Consider the following 21224-nt stretch of genomic DNA (forward strand, 5'->3'; position numbering starts at 1 on the left):
CACCAAACAATTTTCTATATAATTATTAGAATAACTTTCAAGGGACAAAAGCTGGAAATTAGTTGGAAACTTGGAAAGTCAGCTCAATAGTCAATTCTTTCCTCTTTCTTCTCAATGAAGGACCCAATTGGGCGATAGAATTTGAAAATTCCCCATTTGTCAACAAAAGAATAATAATAATAACAATCCATATATATAAGACTAGTAGGCCTGAAATTACAAAGCTTCATAATCAAAGAAGCTTCTGCTCAGTTTTTAAAATGATAAAGGAAGGAACTAATAAAAAGGGGGTGGGATGAGCTGTGAAATATCAGTAGAATTTGGGGGCAACCCATAAAAACAATTATTATTAGATATAGTTTGGTTTGCTCTATATACATGAAAAATGAATGGAAAGTCCAATAGAAGAAGAAAGAATGAGAAATTGAGCTATGTAGAAATATAATTAGAGCACTCATCTTGCACAACCATCCTAGCCCCAGTATATATTTATATATATATATTTTAAAAGGGGTTGTTGAAAAGGGATAAAAATAACTCTTCTGAACAAAACTTCAACTCAAATCATTGTCCTTTATACCTGCAGCGACTTTCCGATGACGCCTAGACCTCCTCTCACGATTACGCTTAGGGGAAGGCTTCCTCGGTAAACTTGAAACTCTGTCGGACGATGAGTCATTGACTGGATTAAGTACAGAAAATGGTAGAGAAGGTGGAAGTGGTGGGGGATGGACAGCCATGGGAACAGAATGAGCCTTCTGTTCAAGTACATCTCTATGATATTTCTGCAGGCCAAAGAGAAGTATAAGGTACAAAACAGGAACTTAAAGTTTCAGTAATGTCATGGACGTAGGTACATGCAGTTAAAACTTGGAGACAGAGTGGTCATGGCTTCCAATACTTGAAATATAAGATCCAAAATTTCATGAGGTTTAAAATTCTCTTCAAGCAGGAGGAAAAAACTTGAATCTTTCATACAAGATGTGGTTTTCCTAATCACTAATTTTGAAGGCTCCATAAATCAATCAGAAGACTGGAAGATAAAGAACAGAAGATGTATTTTAGAAAACAGTTCTGATAATTCCAATGTTGTAATAATGGCTACATTTTGACATTCTATTCAACAGTTGTTATTATTGTTTGAAATGTATCGAAAGTTGAATGGGGACAGTTAAGTTTGTTGCAAAAATCTAAATATATAGTGCACCTTGATTTAATGAAAATATAAAAATATTCAAAATAGCAGTGCTATATACAAAATTATAGTAACATATCAATGATAGATTTCTACTACAAGCAAACATAAATGCAATATAGAAAAGCTACCTGAATCACGAAATTGCGCCTTTCACAGTCCATGAACATATTGATTGTCCAATTTGTTTTGGCCATAATTTTGTCCCTCACAATAGAAAAACTAATTTGATCTCGTGATGTAAAACGATCAACTTCATTGAACCAGAGGCAACTGAACAAATTGCTAATAGGTACATGCTCTCTAAGTATCACACATCCCTCTGGAACATCTGCAGAAAATCCAAAACAGACAACTTTGTGACCCTGGCTTAACTTATTTCTTTCACGGAGAGCGTGGGGGCAACACATACCGCTTGTAATGGGAAGCTTGGCTTCGGAATAAGGAGTTAAACCTTCCTTTACATAAAAGTCAACCTGAAAGTCGATAGAAGCATTATCATACTTTCCGGCAGCTTTATTTGCATCAGCTTCCAAAAACACATCAAAGCGTTTGTAGTGTCTAGAAATTGCAAACGTAGCATTTTTTCTCCATAAGAACCTGAAATTGGGGACAATTTAGGGGTTTGAAAAATGTGAGGACATCAAAAAATATTGGTAGAGCCTTTTAAAACTGAAAGACATCAAACCCAAAGTATAGTTATATTGCAGAGGTAGTGTGAGAGTGAGATTCTCCAACTATTAGAAATTCACAGTGCAACTAATATGTAAATTAGACATTTGTTGTAGTTATGATTATTACTATATGAATGAAGATTTATAGCATTGGCCAAACTACAGTTTCTTGTGAGACTCTGACTTCCAGCATTAACTTTTTGCTTCCTAATTATTAGCAATAAGGAAAGACTATAACAGGCAATTCACTGTAACACATTAAACTCAAGGAAATTCAGAGTGGGGAAACCTAGGTCTTCCATTATCAGTTCTTGTGGAGAAAATCATAGAGTGGGTCTAGGCCTTTCCATCAATACAACCCTTCAGTTACTGCCACAGAGGATCAAGAAGACATTTAAACATAAATAATCAAAGATCAAGGTAATCTAATGCTCATTTGTGCAAATAAGAGCACCTTGAGCAAGATTTAGTCAGCGACTCAGCGTAATATATAGCATGACCAATAACCATCTGGACAGTGGGAAATTCAGTAAGAGTATCATAGCAGAAATTTGATCCATTTTAACTGAAGGGATTAAGATGGTTGAAGACTAGGAGTACTGCCATCACAAAGTTCAATGCAGTATTCTGAGAACAGAACCCTTTAATAAACTTATAAAAACAAATAATTGGATGTACCTTTCAAGAATTTGATATGGGTCCACAACAAGCTCAAGTTTGCCATCAATCCAAAGAGAATATCGAGCATTAGGAAACATTCTGTGCACCAGAAGTTTTGGAATCTGCAACAGCAAGAACACAGGGCAAAAGATACGTTTAAGGCATAATTCCTTCATCTTAGTAACCAGTTTTAGGCACGAAGTGATGATACATTGTGAAAATGAAACTACGAAGTGATGATACATTGTGAAAATGAAACTAAGAGTGATGACCAGATAGAAGTGCCTTTCTGCTCAAGCAGATGAAAAATGGAGAAGAAAGGAAGGACCCCTGAGAGCTACTACGATGACATGATTATCTGACCGAGCTTAGTTTCATAAAAATTGAAACGTGTTAACAAAAATGTAGAAGTTTACTTTTCCAGTTCGTCTCGCGTCTTTGTAAGGTAAGTTATGGACCACAATGATTCTCCACAACCCAATTTTCTTGCTGCTTTCCAGGATGCCAGTTCCCTTTAATGATGCTTCTGTTTCTTCATCGATAAACATGAAGAAGCAAACAGTGTTCTTGGCATATTCACTAATGTTCTTTGGCTGATTTATAACATCAAAATTTCCTGAAGAATAAGTAGTTTAATGAGAGCATCAAATGATATATGTTCACAGTTAAGAACAAAATTGCAAAAATCGTACCAAATATTGCAGATGCAACAATCACACCACGACACTGCTCCATATCATGAAGGTCGTCGTCATTGATATCAAAACCTGTGTTGCGACCAGGTTTGACTCCTCCAACAAACCTACAAACAAACATACATAAACCAAAACACATAAATCCAAGTTAAAAGTAAAACATAGGAGATATGATATTTATCAACAATACATTGAAAGAAGAGATAACCATAAGAGAATGGAATAGATATGTAAAATGTTGTATTCCTAAATTATCATATGGGCAACCCCCGCCATGTTAGGCAAGGGAAAAAAATGTTGAAGTAAACATGAAAGAAAAAGGATGGAGACAGAAGAAAACTAACCCACAATGCACCCTCATTGACTCCCTTATGTCAAAAGAATCCGTCCTCTGGGCTAAAGTAGGATATCCACCAAAGTCTGAACCTCCAAACTCCGTCTCCCTTCTTAAATTTTCCTCATAAATATAATCCAATTTTTTAAGAACAGGTGAAACCGATGAGGCATTAGGCATCAAGGCGACAGCTTCTTCCACAGGAAGGTAACATACTGGACATGCTGAAGCATAAAAAAAGAAAATTCTTAGTAAAGGTGCAAGTGCCTTGAGAATCCATTGGTGCCCAAATATTATACAGTCAACATCAAACAGCGTACTTGATATCATGCATGGAATATTGCAACAGTGCAAGAGTATAAATCTGTTAGAAGGGAACAAAACTTACGCCTCGGACCAGTTCTCTTTTTATCTGCAGGTGGGGGAGGTAGGGCAAAATTGTTACATGGGTGTCCTGGTGGAAGAGTGTAACCCAGGAAAAGTGCTGGAGGAGGAGGCGGAGGTGATGCCAATGAAGATATCTTTATCCCCTTTGCCAAAGAACTACTACTATTATCCATAATATCTTCAGCTGAAGATTCCCTGTAACTCATAACTATGCTATTGTTAATACTGACGCGTTGGATATGCTGTCCTTCTTGAGCATCCTCACCTGGAGAAACATGATCAAAATTAAACATATGATTACCTCATGCAAACACACACAAACAGAAAAAATGGAAAAATCTTGAAAGTCCAGCATTAGATAAGAGTGAATACTAAATAGTGTAAAAGAAAATACTAAATAGTGTAAAAGAATAAGCAGGGACTGCAAAATCTTGAAAGGTCAGCATCAATCTACAAACATTCGGTCCGGTAGGAAAAAGAAATTGGGATTGGTGATTTGAACCATCTGAATAAACTACCACAAATGTGAACTAAGTCGAATGCTATTATTAGAAGACAAAAAAAAAAAAAAAAAAAAAAAAAAAAAAAAAAAAAAAAAAAAAAAAAAAGTAGAAAGCAAGAATGTAGCTCAAATATTATTCAACAAGATCATCACAAACCAAGGGGCTATATCCATTGATTTCATCCCACATTCATAAGCATAACAAAAGTAAAGTGTTCATATAAATTTGATGAATGCCAGAACAAAAAAACTTCAACATCCAAATTCTCAGCTAAACACAAAAACACAACCAATTTAATTTCATAAAACAATCTGAAATTCCAAGATTCCAGCAGCATCTAACGAGTAAGGACTAAAAGGAATGTATATCTAAACGCAAAAGAGGCTCAAACCTTTGCCGACGTAGAGTACCCAGAGGAAAACCGCAGCAGAAACAACACAAAGAAGCAACATCCCAACCTTCTTCCTACCGACGAACTTGCAGATCCAAGGAAACAAATAATCCTTCTCCTTCATCATTTTGGAGGGCTTCCGTGCTGTTTGGATCGGCGAAACGGAAACTACGTTATTCAACTGTTTATCCAATGCCCCGTAACTCCCTGAGCGAAGTCCCAATGACCCTCCAGTCATTGTTCCTCCAAACTAACATGTGCTCTTCTCATCACCCCATTTAATCTCTTTCACAACACACCCACCAAACAAAAAGACCTCTCTGATTTCTGCTTCAAAGCTCAAAGATTTCAATACCCACCTCAGAAAAATTAAGCCCAAACTCTCTGGGGTCTCCAAAATTACGCTAGTCTTTGTAAACCCAAATGCAGTTCAGATTTCACAACACCAATACTAGTTCTTGAGTTTGAGCAGCAGGATCAAATCCCCTATATCTAAGGCGATGTTGCTTCCGAATAAACGAAGAAAAAGAGGAATTTGTTTTTCGGGGAAAGATCCGAAAACAGATAGATAGAGGAGGGAATGAATTGAATGAATCTAGGTTTTTGAAATCGAGAATAATCTGGGATCACAATACCAAATTAATCAACTTTCGCATTCAATTTAATTTAATTTTTGTTTTGTTGATATGGAAGTGGAAGTGATCCACCGGTTGAATATTCATTCAACCTATATTTATTTTTTTACAAATGTAAATTATAATTTCCGGTTTTTTTTTTTTTAACAGAAGGAATTTCCTTGATAGGCTAACGTGCACCATATGGTTGATGTTACAAAATCGCACAATCATACTTGACCTCAAATCCTCACCTAATGAGGTACGGTTACACCCTGCTACCTCCACTCCCAGTGAGACATCTGTCCTAATTGTCAGCTGTCATACTTCCACCAAACTCATCTTAATATTTTATTATTAAGAAAAAAAAACAATAATTATAAGAATGAAAATCGAATCTTCGACCTATATTCATGGACATTTAAAAATATTAACCTAATATCTTCACATCATTTATTCAATTTTAACATTTCTTTTTTCTAAAATAAAATATGATATCAACATGAACATAATTGGTATTTTTTTTTACGTTATCAAATTATAATCTTTTTTGAAAATCTACCAAGAAAAAGGCTCCAAGTCCACTTCTATAAATATTGTTGAATTAATTTATTATTTCTATACAATTTAATTAATTATATCCTATGAAAAAGACTTAGTGAATATCTTTTTAAATTTGGAAATTCTAACTACCATATTTAAGTTTTAAAATCTTGCAATTAGCGTCTCATATGGTTAGTAGCCTCTTTTTCAGGCTAATAGAGTCAGTAGCCTTTTATTTAATTATTTAGTTAGAAAGCCTTTTATTTAATTATTTAGTTAGAAAGGGACGAATAATAATTTTGTAGTTGATCCCAAAAATAATTTTTTACTCCAAATTCTGTATAATATCTCAATATTTTATTTTACTTTCCTAAAAATATCTTTTTTTTTTATTTTACTTCTTTTTTTAGTAGATAAGAAAATTAGAATATGGATCTCTTAGTCACCAACATATCCATGTACTATTATACTCATTTTGACATTTTATTTTACTTCTTAAGTAGCCAAATCTTTTGTAAATAAGAATGCTTATCAAAAGAAAATAATACTTCAAATTAATGAAGTCATAGATTGATAACATCGGAAAATTGTCATTAACTTTTCAAAAATAACGAAAAAAATATGTTTTTTTTTTTTTTTTTTAAACTAAAAACACAATTCGAGTCTTTTATGGCCATTTCTCCCTCTTTAATTTAGCTTGATTATGGTGATATGAAAATCAATAATTTCTTGTAGTGGATTAATTAGCAAGCAAAATAATGGTTTAGTCTAGGCGGCCATTGGAGTTTGATTTTGATAAAATATGTCTCTCTTTTTTTTTTTTTTTTTTGTTCGTTATTTATTCCCCTAAATTCATGTTTGTTTGGGAGTTATTGAAGTCATTAAAAGTAGGTTTGCTTAAATTAATATTAGCATGAAATGTTAGTTTTAATTGAAGAGATAATATTTGTCGTTGGGATAATCATAGGATGTGAAAGTCGGATTTTCCCCACTAATAAATTAAGTTATTTAAATAATAGTTTTTTCTAATAATTGAGTATTTTATTTAATTCATGTTTGCTAATGAATGGAATATGAAAATTTGAACGTAGGAAAAAATTATAGGTTAATTATTCTTATTCATTAATTAAGGTAGAAAATAAGTATATGCGAAAATTTAAAATTTTAATAATATAATATATATTAGCTTATTTATCATTAAACTCATCAGTACCGTTCATTATTAAATATGAAACAACATACCTAACATAAAACGATATAACTTAAAGCTAATATGAATCAAGCTCAAATGGCACTCAAAAGATGTGTATTCTCAATCAAAGACTCCTCCACGTATTTATTAAACTAACAAAAAAAGCAAGTCTCAAGAGTGCGAACATTAAAGTAAAATTTCAAATTTGGTTCCCATAATTTAGAAAAAAATTAGAATTTAATCTCCATGAATTGATAAAACATCCATAAATAATCCCATCAATAAGAACTATTTATGAGAATTTTATCAAATTATATGAATCATTTCTAAGGATGTACCCAACCATATAGATAATATTCTAACTTTTAAAAACATAGAAACTAAATTCTAATTTTCTTTAAATTACTAAATTTGTAATTTAACCAAGGTTAATTATTTATGTATATGTTTATAGCCTATTCGTTTTTTTAAGGCAAACTTATAGCCTATTGGTTAAAACTAATTTTAATTATTAACTATTTGAATCCGGAAAATTTTTCAATACCTTATGCTTCAAATTAAAACTTTCCCAAATGGGAAAACCTATTTTATACTTGGTAATTAATAATTTTTTCTTAATTATATCACCCTTTCTAAATTTATCATTTTAAAAAGAAATTAACTCATAAAGTTAGGCAGCTCTTTCGCTCTATAGGGATCGGGGGCATAGCACAATTCTTCTTGGAGGAGGGTTGGTTTGTCCGGATGGCTGATCCTGCCATAATGTACTCCTACCTATAGCACCGGCAACCGAAGTCGAGCATACATACGACGATCTTCATGCGTGAATAGCCGGGAGGAAAGAAAGGGCGGTAGATGATAATGAAAAAGGGCGCCGCGTCTGGACGGGCGGGCGGAATGGATGAGCGAAAGGTGCCATGCCATGGAGTGAGGAATATCCCGAGTCTCCCGCCCCCTGATTCCTTTCTTTGTCTTTCATCCTCCCTGCTGTTCATCCTATACAAATAGTTAAGTGAGGCCCCGTTCTTTCTAATTCAAAAAAGAAAAGAGGGACGAAACAGCTCGACCGATAGGGACAGGAATCGAGGCATGATCAGGGACGGGATTTTTGAATATTTTATTTTAATCTTTAAATCTTTAAATATTATAATTGAATGTTGTAAATTATCAGAAAAACATTTTACTCTTGATCAGATTTTTATTCATAATCTTAACTAAAATCTAGAGTTATTTTGAGATCTAACACTTGATCTATATGCCTAATATACTTATCTAAGCACGTTTATTCTTTTTTTTTTTTTAAAAAAAAGAATATTTTATGTACATTGAAAAACTAAACTAAAATATTTAAAACTTCTAAATTAGTTGCTTCAAAAAAGAAATCTAAGATTAAAATATAATCAGTATAAGAATTCAGCACCTAATTTTTTTTTTTTTTTTTTTTTTTTTTTTTTTAATTTTAAATTTTGTTATTGTTGTTATTATTGTTTGAAGTCCTAAATTTTTTTTTTTTGTTAAATGGGGTTAGTTGCCGGCTGTGAAGATAAACGAGCAAAATAATGGTTTAGTATTGGTGGCTCATATATATTAAATAATAACATTTTTTTGGAAAATAAATAATAAAAAGTTTATTTTGGATTTACTGAAGATATTAAAATGGGTTTTGCGTAAATTAATGTGGACATGCTTAATTTTAAGGAGATATATATATTGTTGGGATCTCCGTTTATTATGAGAATAAGACGAACTGTTGAAGTGGTTCTTTGTTTTTAATTGTAAATAAATGGAAGCAATATTTGATCTTAAATTCGTTTTTAATTATTTTGATAAATTCTTTTTTAAAAAATTATTTTGATAAATTTTGATATTTCTACTCAGTATATAATTATACGATTTCACATTTTTAAAACTACTTTTTATGAAGTTAATTTTTATTTAGTATAACACTTGTGGAAATGAAAGATCGAACCTCCAACTCTAAAAAGAAAGGTCATATCAATTAATATTGAGTTAAACCCGTCAAAGAATTAAACATCTGATTTCGTCATCTATGCAAAAGTTGTATGTCAATTTTCAGTATTTTTTCAGTATTTTGACAACTTAAAATAATATGTTTTGTTTTATTAACAATATGTGAAGTGGGGAAAGCAAACTTTTGACCTAGAATTCGATAATATAAATTTATGTCAGTTGAACTACATTTATGTGTTTGGCGTAAAACAATATATTTTCACTTATGTTTTCAATATTTATAGAACGGAAGTTTTTATTTTTGTTTCATTTTGTTCAAAATAATCCACACTTTTTTTTTTGAATGGATATACTAATTGGAACTCAAAGTTTCATGGTTTAATAATCTCTTTATTTTAATTATTTCATTGTCCTTTCCTTTGTTTTTTTTTCCTTCGGAGTATAATAAGGATGTAGGATTCGAATCACATGCCCTTCAATCGTTAACACATATTTCTGTCAATCGAGCTAAATTTATTTTGATATTCATTATCCTTTCTTTATTTCATCCTAGCTCATTTGTTTAATAGGATGATAATATAACTTTTAAGGTATGTATTACAATGACATAGATGTTGTGAAAATAAGGAGCACAATATATATGAAGAATATATATATAATATAATATAATGATAATAAAATAATAAAATATAGCTAAACTTATAACTAAATTAAAAATGACTAAAATTATAATTTTATGAAAATAGGAATAATAGGAATAGACAATATGATTTTATGAAAATAGGAAATATATGAAAATTTCTTTTTATTCTCACCAATGTGCATAATTTTAAGATCCACAAAAGCAAAGTGGCAAGTAGGATATGGACTTACATAGGCACCAAGCATAAATTATTACAAGGCACGTGGACAACATGAAAAATGATACATGGGTTTTAGGACACTAAGCATTGGACATTTATTTTTATGATATTTATAATACTTCCTCTTAGATGCCCATATATATATATATATATGAAATATGTCTCGTTAAAACCTTACTAGGAAAAGCCCAATGGAAAAAAACCCTAGGGAAGGAAAAAGATTGCACATTTCATATAATACATACTCCTAAAAGAATATAATATATGTACTCTCCCTCACGAAAACATCACTTAAAATCTTCGAGTTGCCACATTCCAATGTTGTGCACCAAATTTTCAAAATTTACGGTTGGTGCCTTTGTAAATAAGTATGCCAGGTTATCCTTCGAACAAAATTGTTGTAGAGTGATGTCGCCATTTTCTTCAAAATCATGAGTGTAGAAAAGCTTCAGTGAAATATGTTTTGTTCTATCTCCTTTAATATATTCTCCTTTGACTTGGCCTATGCAAGTTGTGTTGTCTTCGTGTAATATTGTTGGAAGATTTTTATTAGAAGACAAGACACACGTTTCACAAATGTTGTTCTTAGTTTCGTGATGTGTGCTAGGAGTGTATTATAATTGAAAATGGAAGATAAGATTGATGTAAATGGAGATGAATGGTGAATGACTTCTCTAGGTGAGAAGAATGGATGATGCGTTATACTCTCTCGATGATGCGTACAAATTTTACCTGAGCTAGATCCAAGTATAAATCTAATTCAGCTTTCTGGTAAGTCTAGGGTCGAACACAGGGATTTAGGTTAGACTAACGCAAGCCTTACATTGCACTAATGTAGAAGGATTCTACATAAATGCTAGAAAAGTTATCTACATTATTTTAACTGCATGTGTACAAGAAGAAACATGAGTACAAGTGAAATATAGGGTTCAATGAAGGAATGGTGCTAAGTGATAAGTGAATGCGTGGATCCAAGTAAGATGGACACGGAAGAGTGTGGGTAAGAATGAAGATGAAAGATATGTATTTATAATCAAATGTATGTCAAGGCGTTGGGTTTTTATTTGTCTAATCATTCAACATTTCTCAATGCAAATGCCACGTGTTCCTCTCTCTAGGATGCATGCGTTGGATACAAAAAACAGTGAAGCACAAGTATTTTTATCCCTAAAGCTACTGTGCATTCTGACTTGATGCGTTTCCGGCTATCCTATTCTCTCGAATGGTTTAGCTGAGATAACTTCAACCAAATGACCAGAATGATTAAAGCTTTTAGAATTTTAGCATGCACAAAGTCTCAAACACATTTAACACAATAGATTGTAAATAGAGGCAAATGTGAATGGATTAAATGCACAATTTTATAAAGATTGAAATTGTCTTTATAATAACACACTTAACTGCATGAATGATGAATGAAAATAAAGTAAAAAGAAAAGAGTCAAGTCGCAGAGTTCAATTTCTTGTCCTCTTTGGCTTGATATTAATGTGTGTACAACCAACTTGTTAAAGAAATGAAGAAAATTTCTCTCTCGATCTTGGTTCTCTTCAATTCTCCTTGATCAACAATAGTGATGGTTCTTTTCCTCCTATGATCTTCTTGTAGCAGCAGAATTACTATAATCTAAGCTCTAAGTTGCTCTCTCTACATTATGCTCTTTTTCCAGTTGAAAGTCTTCTATTTATAGGCATTTTCCCTGAGCAATTTGTGATATGACAATATTAATTTCCATGCCCCGATCAGTCGCCTAACATTTCAGTTGCTTTTTAGATGCCGACATTAAAATGTCCATACTTGCAAGTGATGATTTAATAGGAACAACTCAAACCAATGTATCTGCTATGCGTTGGAATTATTCAGACGCATGCCTTTGCGTTAGTTGTGTCTGCGACACTTAGTGGAATTTATTGAAATCCTGCGATGAGATGCGTTAGTGACGTAGTTTTATCAAAAAGAATGTTTTTGTAAAAGTTAGTAATGTTTGAAGGATTCCATGCGTTTTTCTTTAAGAAATATGAGATTTTAATATTAAGAATCCTAATTGTTCCAACTTTCGAGAGACAATAACTTATATTTCTACAAGTTATCAAATGTGTTGAGTCATTAACCTTAGCCATACACATTCTCGACCAGCCTCGTGAATTGCAAGAGTTTTAGCATGATTTGAGGAAGTGGCCATTATAATCTATTTCACTGATCATCATGATATAGCAGTTCCTCCACATGTAAACAGATAACCTATTTGAGATCTAGCTTTATGTGGATCAGATAAATATCCAAAATCTGCATAACCAACTAGATCAAAATTTAATTTATTTGAATAAAAAAATCCCATATCGATTGTTCCTCGGAGATGGTGGAGTATATGCTTAGTTCCGTTCCAATGTCTTTTTGTAGGAGAAGAACTATATCTAGCTAATAAATTTATTGAGAATGTAATATCTGGTCTTGTATTATTAGCAAGATACATAAGTACACAAATTACACAAGGATATAGTACTTTAGGACTAAGAAATTCTTCATTATCTTCTCGAGATCGAAATATATCTTTCTTTATATCCAATGAACGAACTTCCATTGGAGTATTTAATGGATGTGCTTTGTTCAAATAAAATCTTTTTAAATTTTTTCCTGTATAAATTGACCGATGAATAAATATTTCATCTGTTAAATACTCAATTTGCAAACTAAGGCAAAATTTTGTTTTTCGAAGATCTCATCTCAAATTCTTTATTAAGATATTCTATTACCTTTGAAAGCTCTTCAAGAGTTCCAATTATATTCAAGTCGTCAACATACACAGTTATAATAGCAAATCCTAATTGTGATTTCTTTATAAAAACACACGGACATATTGGATTTTGTGATATCCTTCTTTTAATAAATATCCACTCAGGCAATTGTACCACATTCGTTCTTATTGTTTCAATCTATATAGTGATCTCTATAACTTTATTGAATACTGCTCCTAGAAATTTGATGTATATGTTTCAGGTACCTTAAATCCTTCTAAGATTCTCATATAAATATCATTGTCAAGAGATCCATATAAACATGTTGTGACTACATCCATAAGATGCATATCCAGACTTTCATATACAGTCAAGTCAATTAGATATCTTAGTGTAATTGCATCCACCATTAGAGAATGTGTCTCCTCATAATCCATATAAGGTCTTTGTGAAAAACCTTGTGCAACTAGTCTTGCTTTATATCACGTGACCTCATTGTTTTCATTTCTTTTTCTCACAAATATCCATTTGTATCCCATATGTTTGACACCTTCTGGTGTTCAGAATAGTCCAAAAACCTACTGTTTTGAAAGTGAGTTTAATTCTGCCTCGATTGCTTCTTTCCACGAAGCCAATCTTTTCTATATCTACATCCTTCAACAGATTTTGGTTCAGGATCCTCATTTTCAAATATAATATCAAGAGCAACATTATACGCAAAAATATTGTCAATAATTACATTAGTTCGATTCCATATTTTTTCTATCATGACATAGTTTATTGAAATCTCATTATTATCTTTAAGTATTTCACATTTCTTACTAGTCATGTTGAGGATTTCATCATGGGTATTTACATCCTCAACCAAGTCTTTTTCACTATTAATTAATTTTTCGTTTTCGAGGATTTTTGTCTTTGAAATCCACTGGTCTACTACGTTTCTGGTGTGTTCCAAACTCATTAGTGACAATTTATTGTGTTGGGATGTCAAATTTTTATGGAACATTTACAACTGGCATATGTGACTTAGTTACTTTCTTTGCATCTGTAAATGTATCTAGTAATTGATTCACTATATTTTGCAAATGAATTATTTTCTGAGCTTCAAGTTCACATTGATCTGTACTTTATTTGCATCTATAAATGCATCTTAGTTACTTTCTTTTCAACTGGTATATGTGACTTAGTTACTTTCTTTGCATCTATAAATGTATCTGGTAATTGATTCGCTATATTTTGTAAATGAATTATTTTCTGAGTTTCAAGTTCACATTGATCTATACGATGATCTAAATGAAACAATAACGATGCATTCCATGTAATTTTTTTTTTCTAATTTCTTAACTCCTCCTCCTAATGTTGAAAAATGATAATCAACAAATCATTCGGTAAATACATCATCCATCAGGGGTTCAAGATATTTAATGATTCATGGGGAATCATATCCAACATATATTCCTAACCTCCTTTGAGGACCCATCTTAATGCGTTGTGGTAGAGCAATTGGAACATATACTGCACACCAAAAAATTCTTAGCTTGGAAATATTTGGCTCATGAGCATAAGCTAATTGTATTGACGAGTACTTATGATAAGCTACTAGCCTAATGCGTACAAGTGACGCTGCATGCAAAATAGCATGTCTCCATATAGATGAAGGAAGCTTAGCTCTCATAAGTAATGGTCTTGCAATTAATTGCAAACGTTTTATAAATGATTATGCTAAACCATTTAGTGTATGAACATGAGCTACATGATGTTCAACACTTATCCCAATTGACATACAACAATTATCAAAAGTTTGGGACGTAAATTCACCAACATTATAAAGACGAATGGTCTTAATTGTATAATCAGAAAATTGTGCTCTTAACTTAATTATTTGAGCAAGTAATCTTGCAAATGCAAGATTTCGACTTGATAATAAGCACATATGTGATCATCTATTGGATGCATCTATTACTACTATAAAATATCTAAACGGTCCACTTGGTGGGTTAATAGGTCCACATATATCACCATTAATTCATTCTAAAAATGTAGGTGATTCAATCCCCACTTTGGCTAGTGATGGTTTAATTATTAATTTGCCTTGAGAGCAAGCATCACATGATAATTCATTAGATTGAAGAATCTTTTGGTTCTTCAATGGATGTCCATTTGAATCCTCAATAATTCTCCTCATCATTATAGATCCTAGATGACCCAATCAGTCATGCCAAATTATAAATATGTCTGGATTCATGAACTTCAGGTTCATAATTGCATATGTTTCAATTACTCGTGTATAAGTATAATACAATTCAGAAGATAAAGCAGACAATTTTTCCAATATACGTTTTTCATTTGAGACAGTAGAGATAATATATAGATATTCCACACAATTCTTACTATCAGTCTCAATATGGTAACCATTGTAATGTATATCTTTAAAACTTAGAAGATTTCTCTTTGATTGACTAGAGAATAATGCATTGTCAAATATAAATTTTGTTTCTCTAGGCAAAATAATATTTGCTTTTCCAAAATCTTCGATCAAGTTTTCAGAACCTGATATTGTATTTACTTTTGCTTTCAGCATTGTCAATTTAGAAAAGTATTTTTTATTTGTAAGTATTGTGTGTAGTTGTACTGTCTGCTAGACATAGATTTTCTTTGCTCATTTTTTAATCACCCAACATATGAAAATGATCAATATTTCTTCATTAAAAGAAATAATTACAATAAGAAAAATAACACTTAAAATATACAAAAATTACTAAAAAAAAAAATGAAGATAGATAAAAGAAAACAACAACATTAAGTCTAGATATTCTCAAAATCAAAAGAAACACTTGATGTTCCATCAACTACACCAATCTTCTCTTCAGGAGATTCAAAGAAATTTGCTACATCCAAATTTGTCATGTGGGATGGGTTAAATATATCATTATCCTGGTATGCAAAATTTGCTTTCACATTTCCCCTTTTTCCTTTAAGAAGGTTTGATAGAGGTCAGCTAAGTGTTTTGACATACGATAGGTATGTGACCAATGCCAGTCATTCCGCATCAGAAACATTTATTTTCAACACTTTTTGAACTCTTATCTTGTGGAGCTTTTCCTTTGTGATCATCATTTTGTATAATTCTTTTGAAATTTAAATGATTAAAATGACTACCACGAAAATAATAATTATTTCTTCCTTTGCCACAATCATGACCTCGACTGCGACCACAACCTTGACCACAATTATTATTAAAGATCACAACATTCACTTTAAGGAATGGTGTCGTCCTGGTTGATCGAGATTCATGATTTTTCATTAATAACTCATTATTTTGTTCGACCACGAGAAGACATGAAATTATTTCAGAATACTGTTTAAAATCTTTTTCTCAATATTGCTGCTGCATGAGCATATTTGAGACATGAAAGGTAGAAAATGTCTTCTCTAACATATCAGCATCAATAATTTTTTCTCTGTATAACAACAGTTTTGAACTCATTTTAAATAATGCAGAATCATAATTACTTACTGATTTAAAATCTTGTAGCCTCAAATGAATCCACTCATAACGGGCTTTAGGAAGAATAACTGTCTTTTGATGATCATACATTTCTTTCAATTTTTTTCACAAGATACGGGGTTCTTTTATTGTAAAATATTTCATTTTTAATCCCTCGTGGAGATGATGACGAAGAAAAATCATAGTTTTTGCTTTGTCCTGGTTGGATGTTGCTCTCAAGTTCATAGTATCAAGTTGAATTTTGGCATCAAGCACCCATGATAAATAATTATTGTCATTAATATCAAAGGCTGCAAATTCTAATTTTGTAAGGTTTTTCATGGCAACACCATCACAAAATATTGTATTTATTTTAGAAATTTAATATACACTAAATATGCAAAATAACATTTAATTTACTAATTACGGGAAAGAAAAACCCAACCTACCTTTAGGACTTACCTTCAGCAGTGAACGCAACAGGAGCTCGTGTTGATAACGTGTTGTGAAAATGAGAAGCACAACGGATATGGTGAAAATATAATATAATAATAATAAAATAATAAAATATAACTAAACTTATAAATAACTAAATTATAATTTTGTAGAAATAGGAATAATAGAAATAGAAAATAGAATTTTATGAAAATAGGAAATATATGTAATTTTCTTTTTATTCTTACCTATGTGCATAATTTTAAGATCCACCAAATGCTACTATTTATAGGCAAAGTGGTAAGTAGGATGCGAAGTTACATGGATACCAAACATGAATTATTGCAAGACACATGGACAACATGAAAAATGACACATAGATTTTAAGACACTAAGCTTTGGACATCTATTTTTATGATATTTATAATAATAGATATATTTTTCTTAGAAAGAAAAGAACACAGAGACATATATATGACTGTAACGACCCGACCCCCTAGGACTTAGGTTAGGCCGTTACTAAAATAAATGCATGCATAGAATTTAAAACGACGCTCAGTTATATTGAAATAAATGCTAGTTAAACAAGAGAAGTTCAAAAGACATTTATTAAATGCAATTGTTAAAACAATAATAGGGTACTCAAAATTCGTAAAGACTAATAAAAATATATAAAAGAAATAATCCTTAGTAATAAATTTCAAACAGTAAAACTAAATATTAAGGGAAAAATAAAGACTCTAAATTTCATGATGCGAAAGCGAAAAAAATTATTCCTAGTGACACGATCACGAATTTCGCTGCGTCATCGCCGATACATCTTTACCTTTACCTGAAATATCAACATAAGAAAGAATGAGTATGAAATACTCAGTAAGTAACCCCACCACTAGCGTCAGGCTAGGTATCTATATCCTCTAGATACCCACCTATGGCACATAAACACATGAAACATAAAACTGGTGAATCCCGAAGGAAACACAAAACTGGTGAATCCCGAAGGAAACACAAAACTAATGAATCCCGAAGGAAACACAAAACTGGTGAGCATCTAACTAATCAGTGAGGATATTCACACAGTCTCAACGTTCAAAAATCATCACCGTACGAATCTATGGCATACATGTAATCCTTGATACCATGGCTCTACCACATATACATAATCCTCACTAACCTATTCGACAACATTCATGTATACCTTAACATCATTATTCCACAACATACAAGTATGCCTCAACATCAGAAAATCAGATATCAACATATGAAAACACATACCATCACATACTAACGATCAAGTGCCTAGATGTATACTTAAACAAAATAGAACCCGTGCCAGAACATACTTGATTCAGGTCTTACTATCAGTCAACATGCTAATACTTACCATAACATACACTTATCACGCTAGCATACAAATAAAACCTGGCCCGTGGGCAATTCCAGTGGTAAGATTACTTACCTTAATCGAAATTTCACAGATAAACTCAGACAACCAAACGATGATCGCGGTTTGAAGAAATGACCATAACATACGAATACAACCATTAAGTTTCAGTCCAAAAATAATTGCGACAACTCAGATTCAAAACCACAATACCCAATAGCTTACCCAAGGAACTTGATTAACAACCACTCCAAAATCTCCTTCCAACAAATTTTAACTCCCAAAGGACGGCAACTTGGAACCTTAAAGATACAAGGGTTAAGTCAAACTTAGTTCAAAAATCAGATCGTGCCCACAAACGAAGAATAAGGACTATAATCCTTACCAAAACTCTTGTCGAACGATCTCGAACCCACTGGACAGCCACTCCAACAGTTTCCTAGATTCAAATCTAAAGCCAAAAATAATTCGAATAAGTCAACCTTCATTCCAAACTTAATGGGCCCAAACTTCCACCTAAAACTTCAACAAAAGGACCTACCTAAAACTGCCAGATCCCGAGAAACTCAAAGATGACGGTGGTGGCGGACGGCGAACATGAGGCAGCAGTAGGGCGATAGACGCACAGATCGCGGTGGCTGGGCTCGGACCTGGGCGAAAACGGCATGCTGGGGCAGACAGTGGTGGCGACCTAGCAGTGAAGAGGCGTGGCGGTCGGCGTGAAGACGGCAAGGAAGGCGTGGCTGAAGAGCTGAGCGATTGCGGCGTGTCTGACCGGCGGGATCTGGCAGCCCGGAACCACGACGAATGGCGAGATTGGACGTCTGAGAGAGAGGTACAATGAGGGGCAACGTGGAAGCAGAAAAACGGAGGGGGGGTTTGCGTGAGGGGGGTCCTTTTTATTTTTTTAAAAAAATACTACTACTACTACTACTTACTACTACTAACTAATAATAATAAATAAGGAAAATAGTATATATTGTAATTAAATCGTTTCCTTATTCCACTTTATACTATTTAATTCCTTTCCTTTTTCCAAAAATAATTAATTCCTGCCATAAACTTTTCAAAATTGAATTTCAAAAATTGAATAATTTTGAATAATTTCCACGACAACACTTAATTCTCGCACTTATACCTTTTAAATTCAAAATTTCCAAACATGCCCCTTAAACTAAGGATAATTACTGAAAAAGGAAAAATTACATTATTAATAAAATAAATAAAATGGTGCGGGATGGTACATTCTTCCCCCCCTCAAAGAACTTTCGTCCTCGAATAGTTCATCCTTGTTCATCTTCTCACTCTCAGGTGGCCTCCCTGAACATGGTGGTTCTGCCACAGGACTTTCACCAGTCACCACGGTGCCTGACTTCTCGGCTCTCACGCTGAGTGGTAGAAAATACATTTCCCTGCTGTTGCTGGCAGTTCGAGCCTCCCTGGAATGAGCCTACAAGCTGGCTCCTGTGCTCAGGCGCATCCTTCCTTGGGCATCTAATCCTGCCATATGCCTCTTCTGGCCAATCGGGAAACAAAATCCTAGAGCCGGCTAAACCAACGTCCCAGTGTTGCTTCCGCAAGGTGGTGTATATCGGTCTATCCTCCCTGCCATTCCCAGCCTGGGTACTCTGTTGTTCCCACTAACATGAAGATGGTACTGTGTTCTGACCCCTCTGCTGATGCTCAAGAGTCCTGTGCTCAGCTTTCCTTTTCTGACTGCGGAGGTCCCAATCTTGAGTGACCTCCTGTATTCCTCTCCCCCCGGGAGTCAGCATCAATCCTCAGAGCAACTACGCAGCGTCGTAACATACGTCTTGAGATCCAAGGCATGCACCATCCCTTGTAGCCCGCTCCCCAAGCCTTGGATAAATCTCTCAGTCCTTGCTGCCTCGGTGGCCACTAGCTCAAGAGCAAAAATGAGACAGCTTATCGAACTCTTGCTCATATTTCCTCTACCGACATAACGCCCTGCTTTAAGTTCAAGAATTCTACCTACTTATTGTATCAGGTGTTGGCCGAAAATTACTTCTCATAAAAGCGTTCCTTGAACTGTTCCCAGGTTGCAAGTTCACCTCTAATATCGTAATCTTTTTCTACCAAACGCCACTAGATTTGCCGCGTTACCGTCAGCATGAAGACTGCGCATTGCAGTTTGTGCTCTTCTGGGCACCTCATAAAACGAAATATTGTCTCGATAGATGACAACCACATTTCTGCGCTTGGTGGGGTCCCCTAATGATCCATTAAATGGGCGAGGGTCATACTTCCGGAAATCCCTCAGATGTTTGGCCTCAAGAGACAGGCCTGTGTGTCCTTGTCCTGCGGACGGTTTTTTGTCGTAATGGCTCGGGTGGCACCGTTCCTCCTGAGCCTGAGTCTTGGCAGGCTGTCCTACCATCATGCTTATGGATCAATTCCTGCAGTTTCCCCACCAGAGCGGTTGCAACAGCTTCACTAATTCGGGCTTCCATTGCCTTTTCATCCACTTGGGTCACAGGCGGAATTGCCGCCGTCGAAGCAGTTTGACTACTCCCCTCTCTCTCTGCTTACATTTTTTCTCTAACTGTTTTCCTTATTCTACGTTTAGGTGCCATGTCCTGTCATAAATTCGTACGTTAACTAACTATTTCTGGGCCTTTCTCAGGCATCATGCATTTAAAACACTACATCACTGTCCTCATATATACATGGAAACTTTCGTTAGTAGAACGTACCTAGCGATGACGAGGAATCTGTTACTGGCCACAGGGACTATCTAGACTTATGTAGTAAGTCAGCCTATAGAACCCAAAACATGGGCTCTGATACCAACTGTAACGACCCGACCCCCTAGGACTTAGGTTAGGCCGTTACTAAAATAAATGCATGCATAGAATTTAAAACGACGCTTAGTTATGTTGAAATAAATGCTAATTAAATAAGAGAAGTTCAAAAGACATTTATTAAATGCAATTGTTAAAACAATAATAGGGTACCCAAAATTCGTAAAAACTAATAAAAGTATATAAAAGAAATAATCCTTAGTCATAAATTTCAAACAGTAAAATTAAATATTAAGGGAAAAATAAAGACTCTAAATTTCATGATGCGGAAGCGAAAAAAACTAGTCCTAGTGACACGATCATGAATTCCGTTGCGCCATCGCCGGTACATCTTTACCTTT

The 21224-nt window shown here is 33.6% G+C and overlaps 1 protein-coding gene across 1 annotated transcript; it reads right to left on the reverse strand.

Moving 5' to 3' along the window:
* Positions 1 to 310: 310 nt before the first annotated feature.
* LOC120083734 lies at positions 311 to 5549 on the reverse strand. The gene is made up of 9 exons (XM_039039588.1): positions 4840 to 5549; positions 3947 to 4210; positions 3569 to 3782; positions 3222 to 3331; positions 2946 to 3145; positions 2548 to 2651; positions 1608 to 1795; positions 1327 to 1526; positions 311 to 785 (listed from the first exon to the last, which is right to left on the reverse strand). Exons 1-9 carry the CDS (start codon positions 5075 to 5077, stop codon positions 555 to 557), a joined length of 1749 nt encoding a protein of 582 aa, XP_038895516.1. The 5' UTR covers positions 5078 to 5549; the 3' UTR covers positions 311 to 554.
* Between the last annotated feature and the right edge of the window lie 15675 nt (positions 5550 to 21224).

The sequence above is a fragment of the Benincasa hispida genome, chromosome 8 (assembly GCF_009727055.1).
Source record: "Benincasa hispida cultivar B227 chromosome 8, ASM972705v1, whole genome shotgun sequence".
Lineage (NCBI taxonomy): Eukaryota > Viridiplantae > Streptophyta > Magnoliopsida > Cucurbitales > Cucurbitaceae > Benincasa > Benincasa hispida.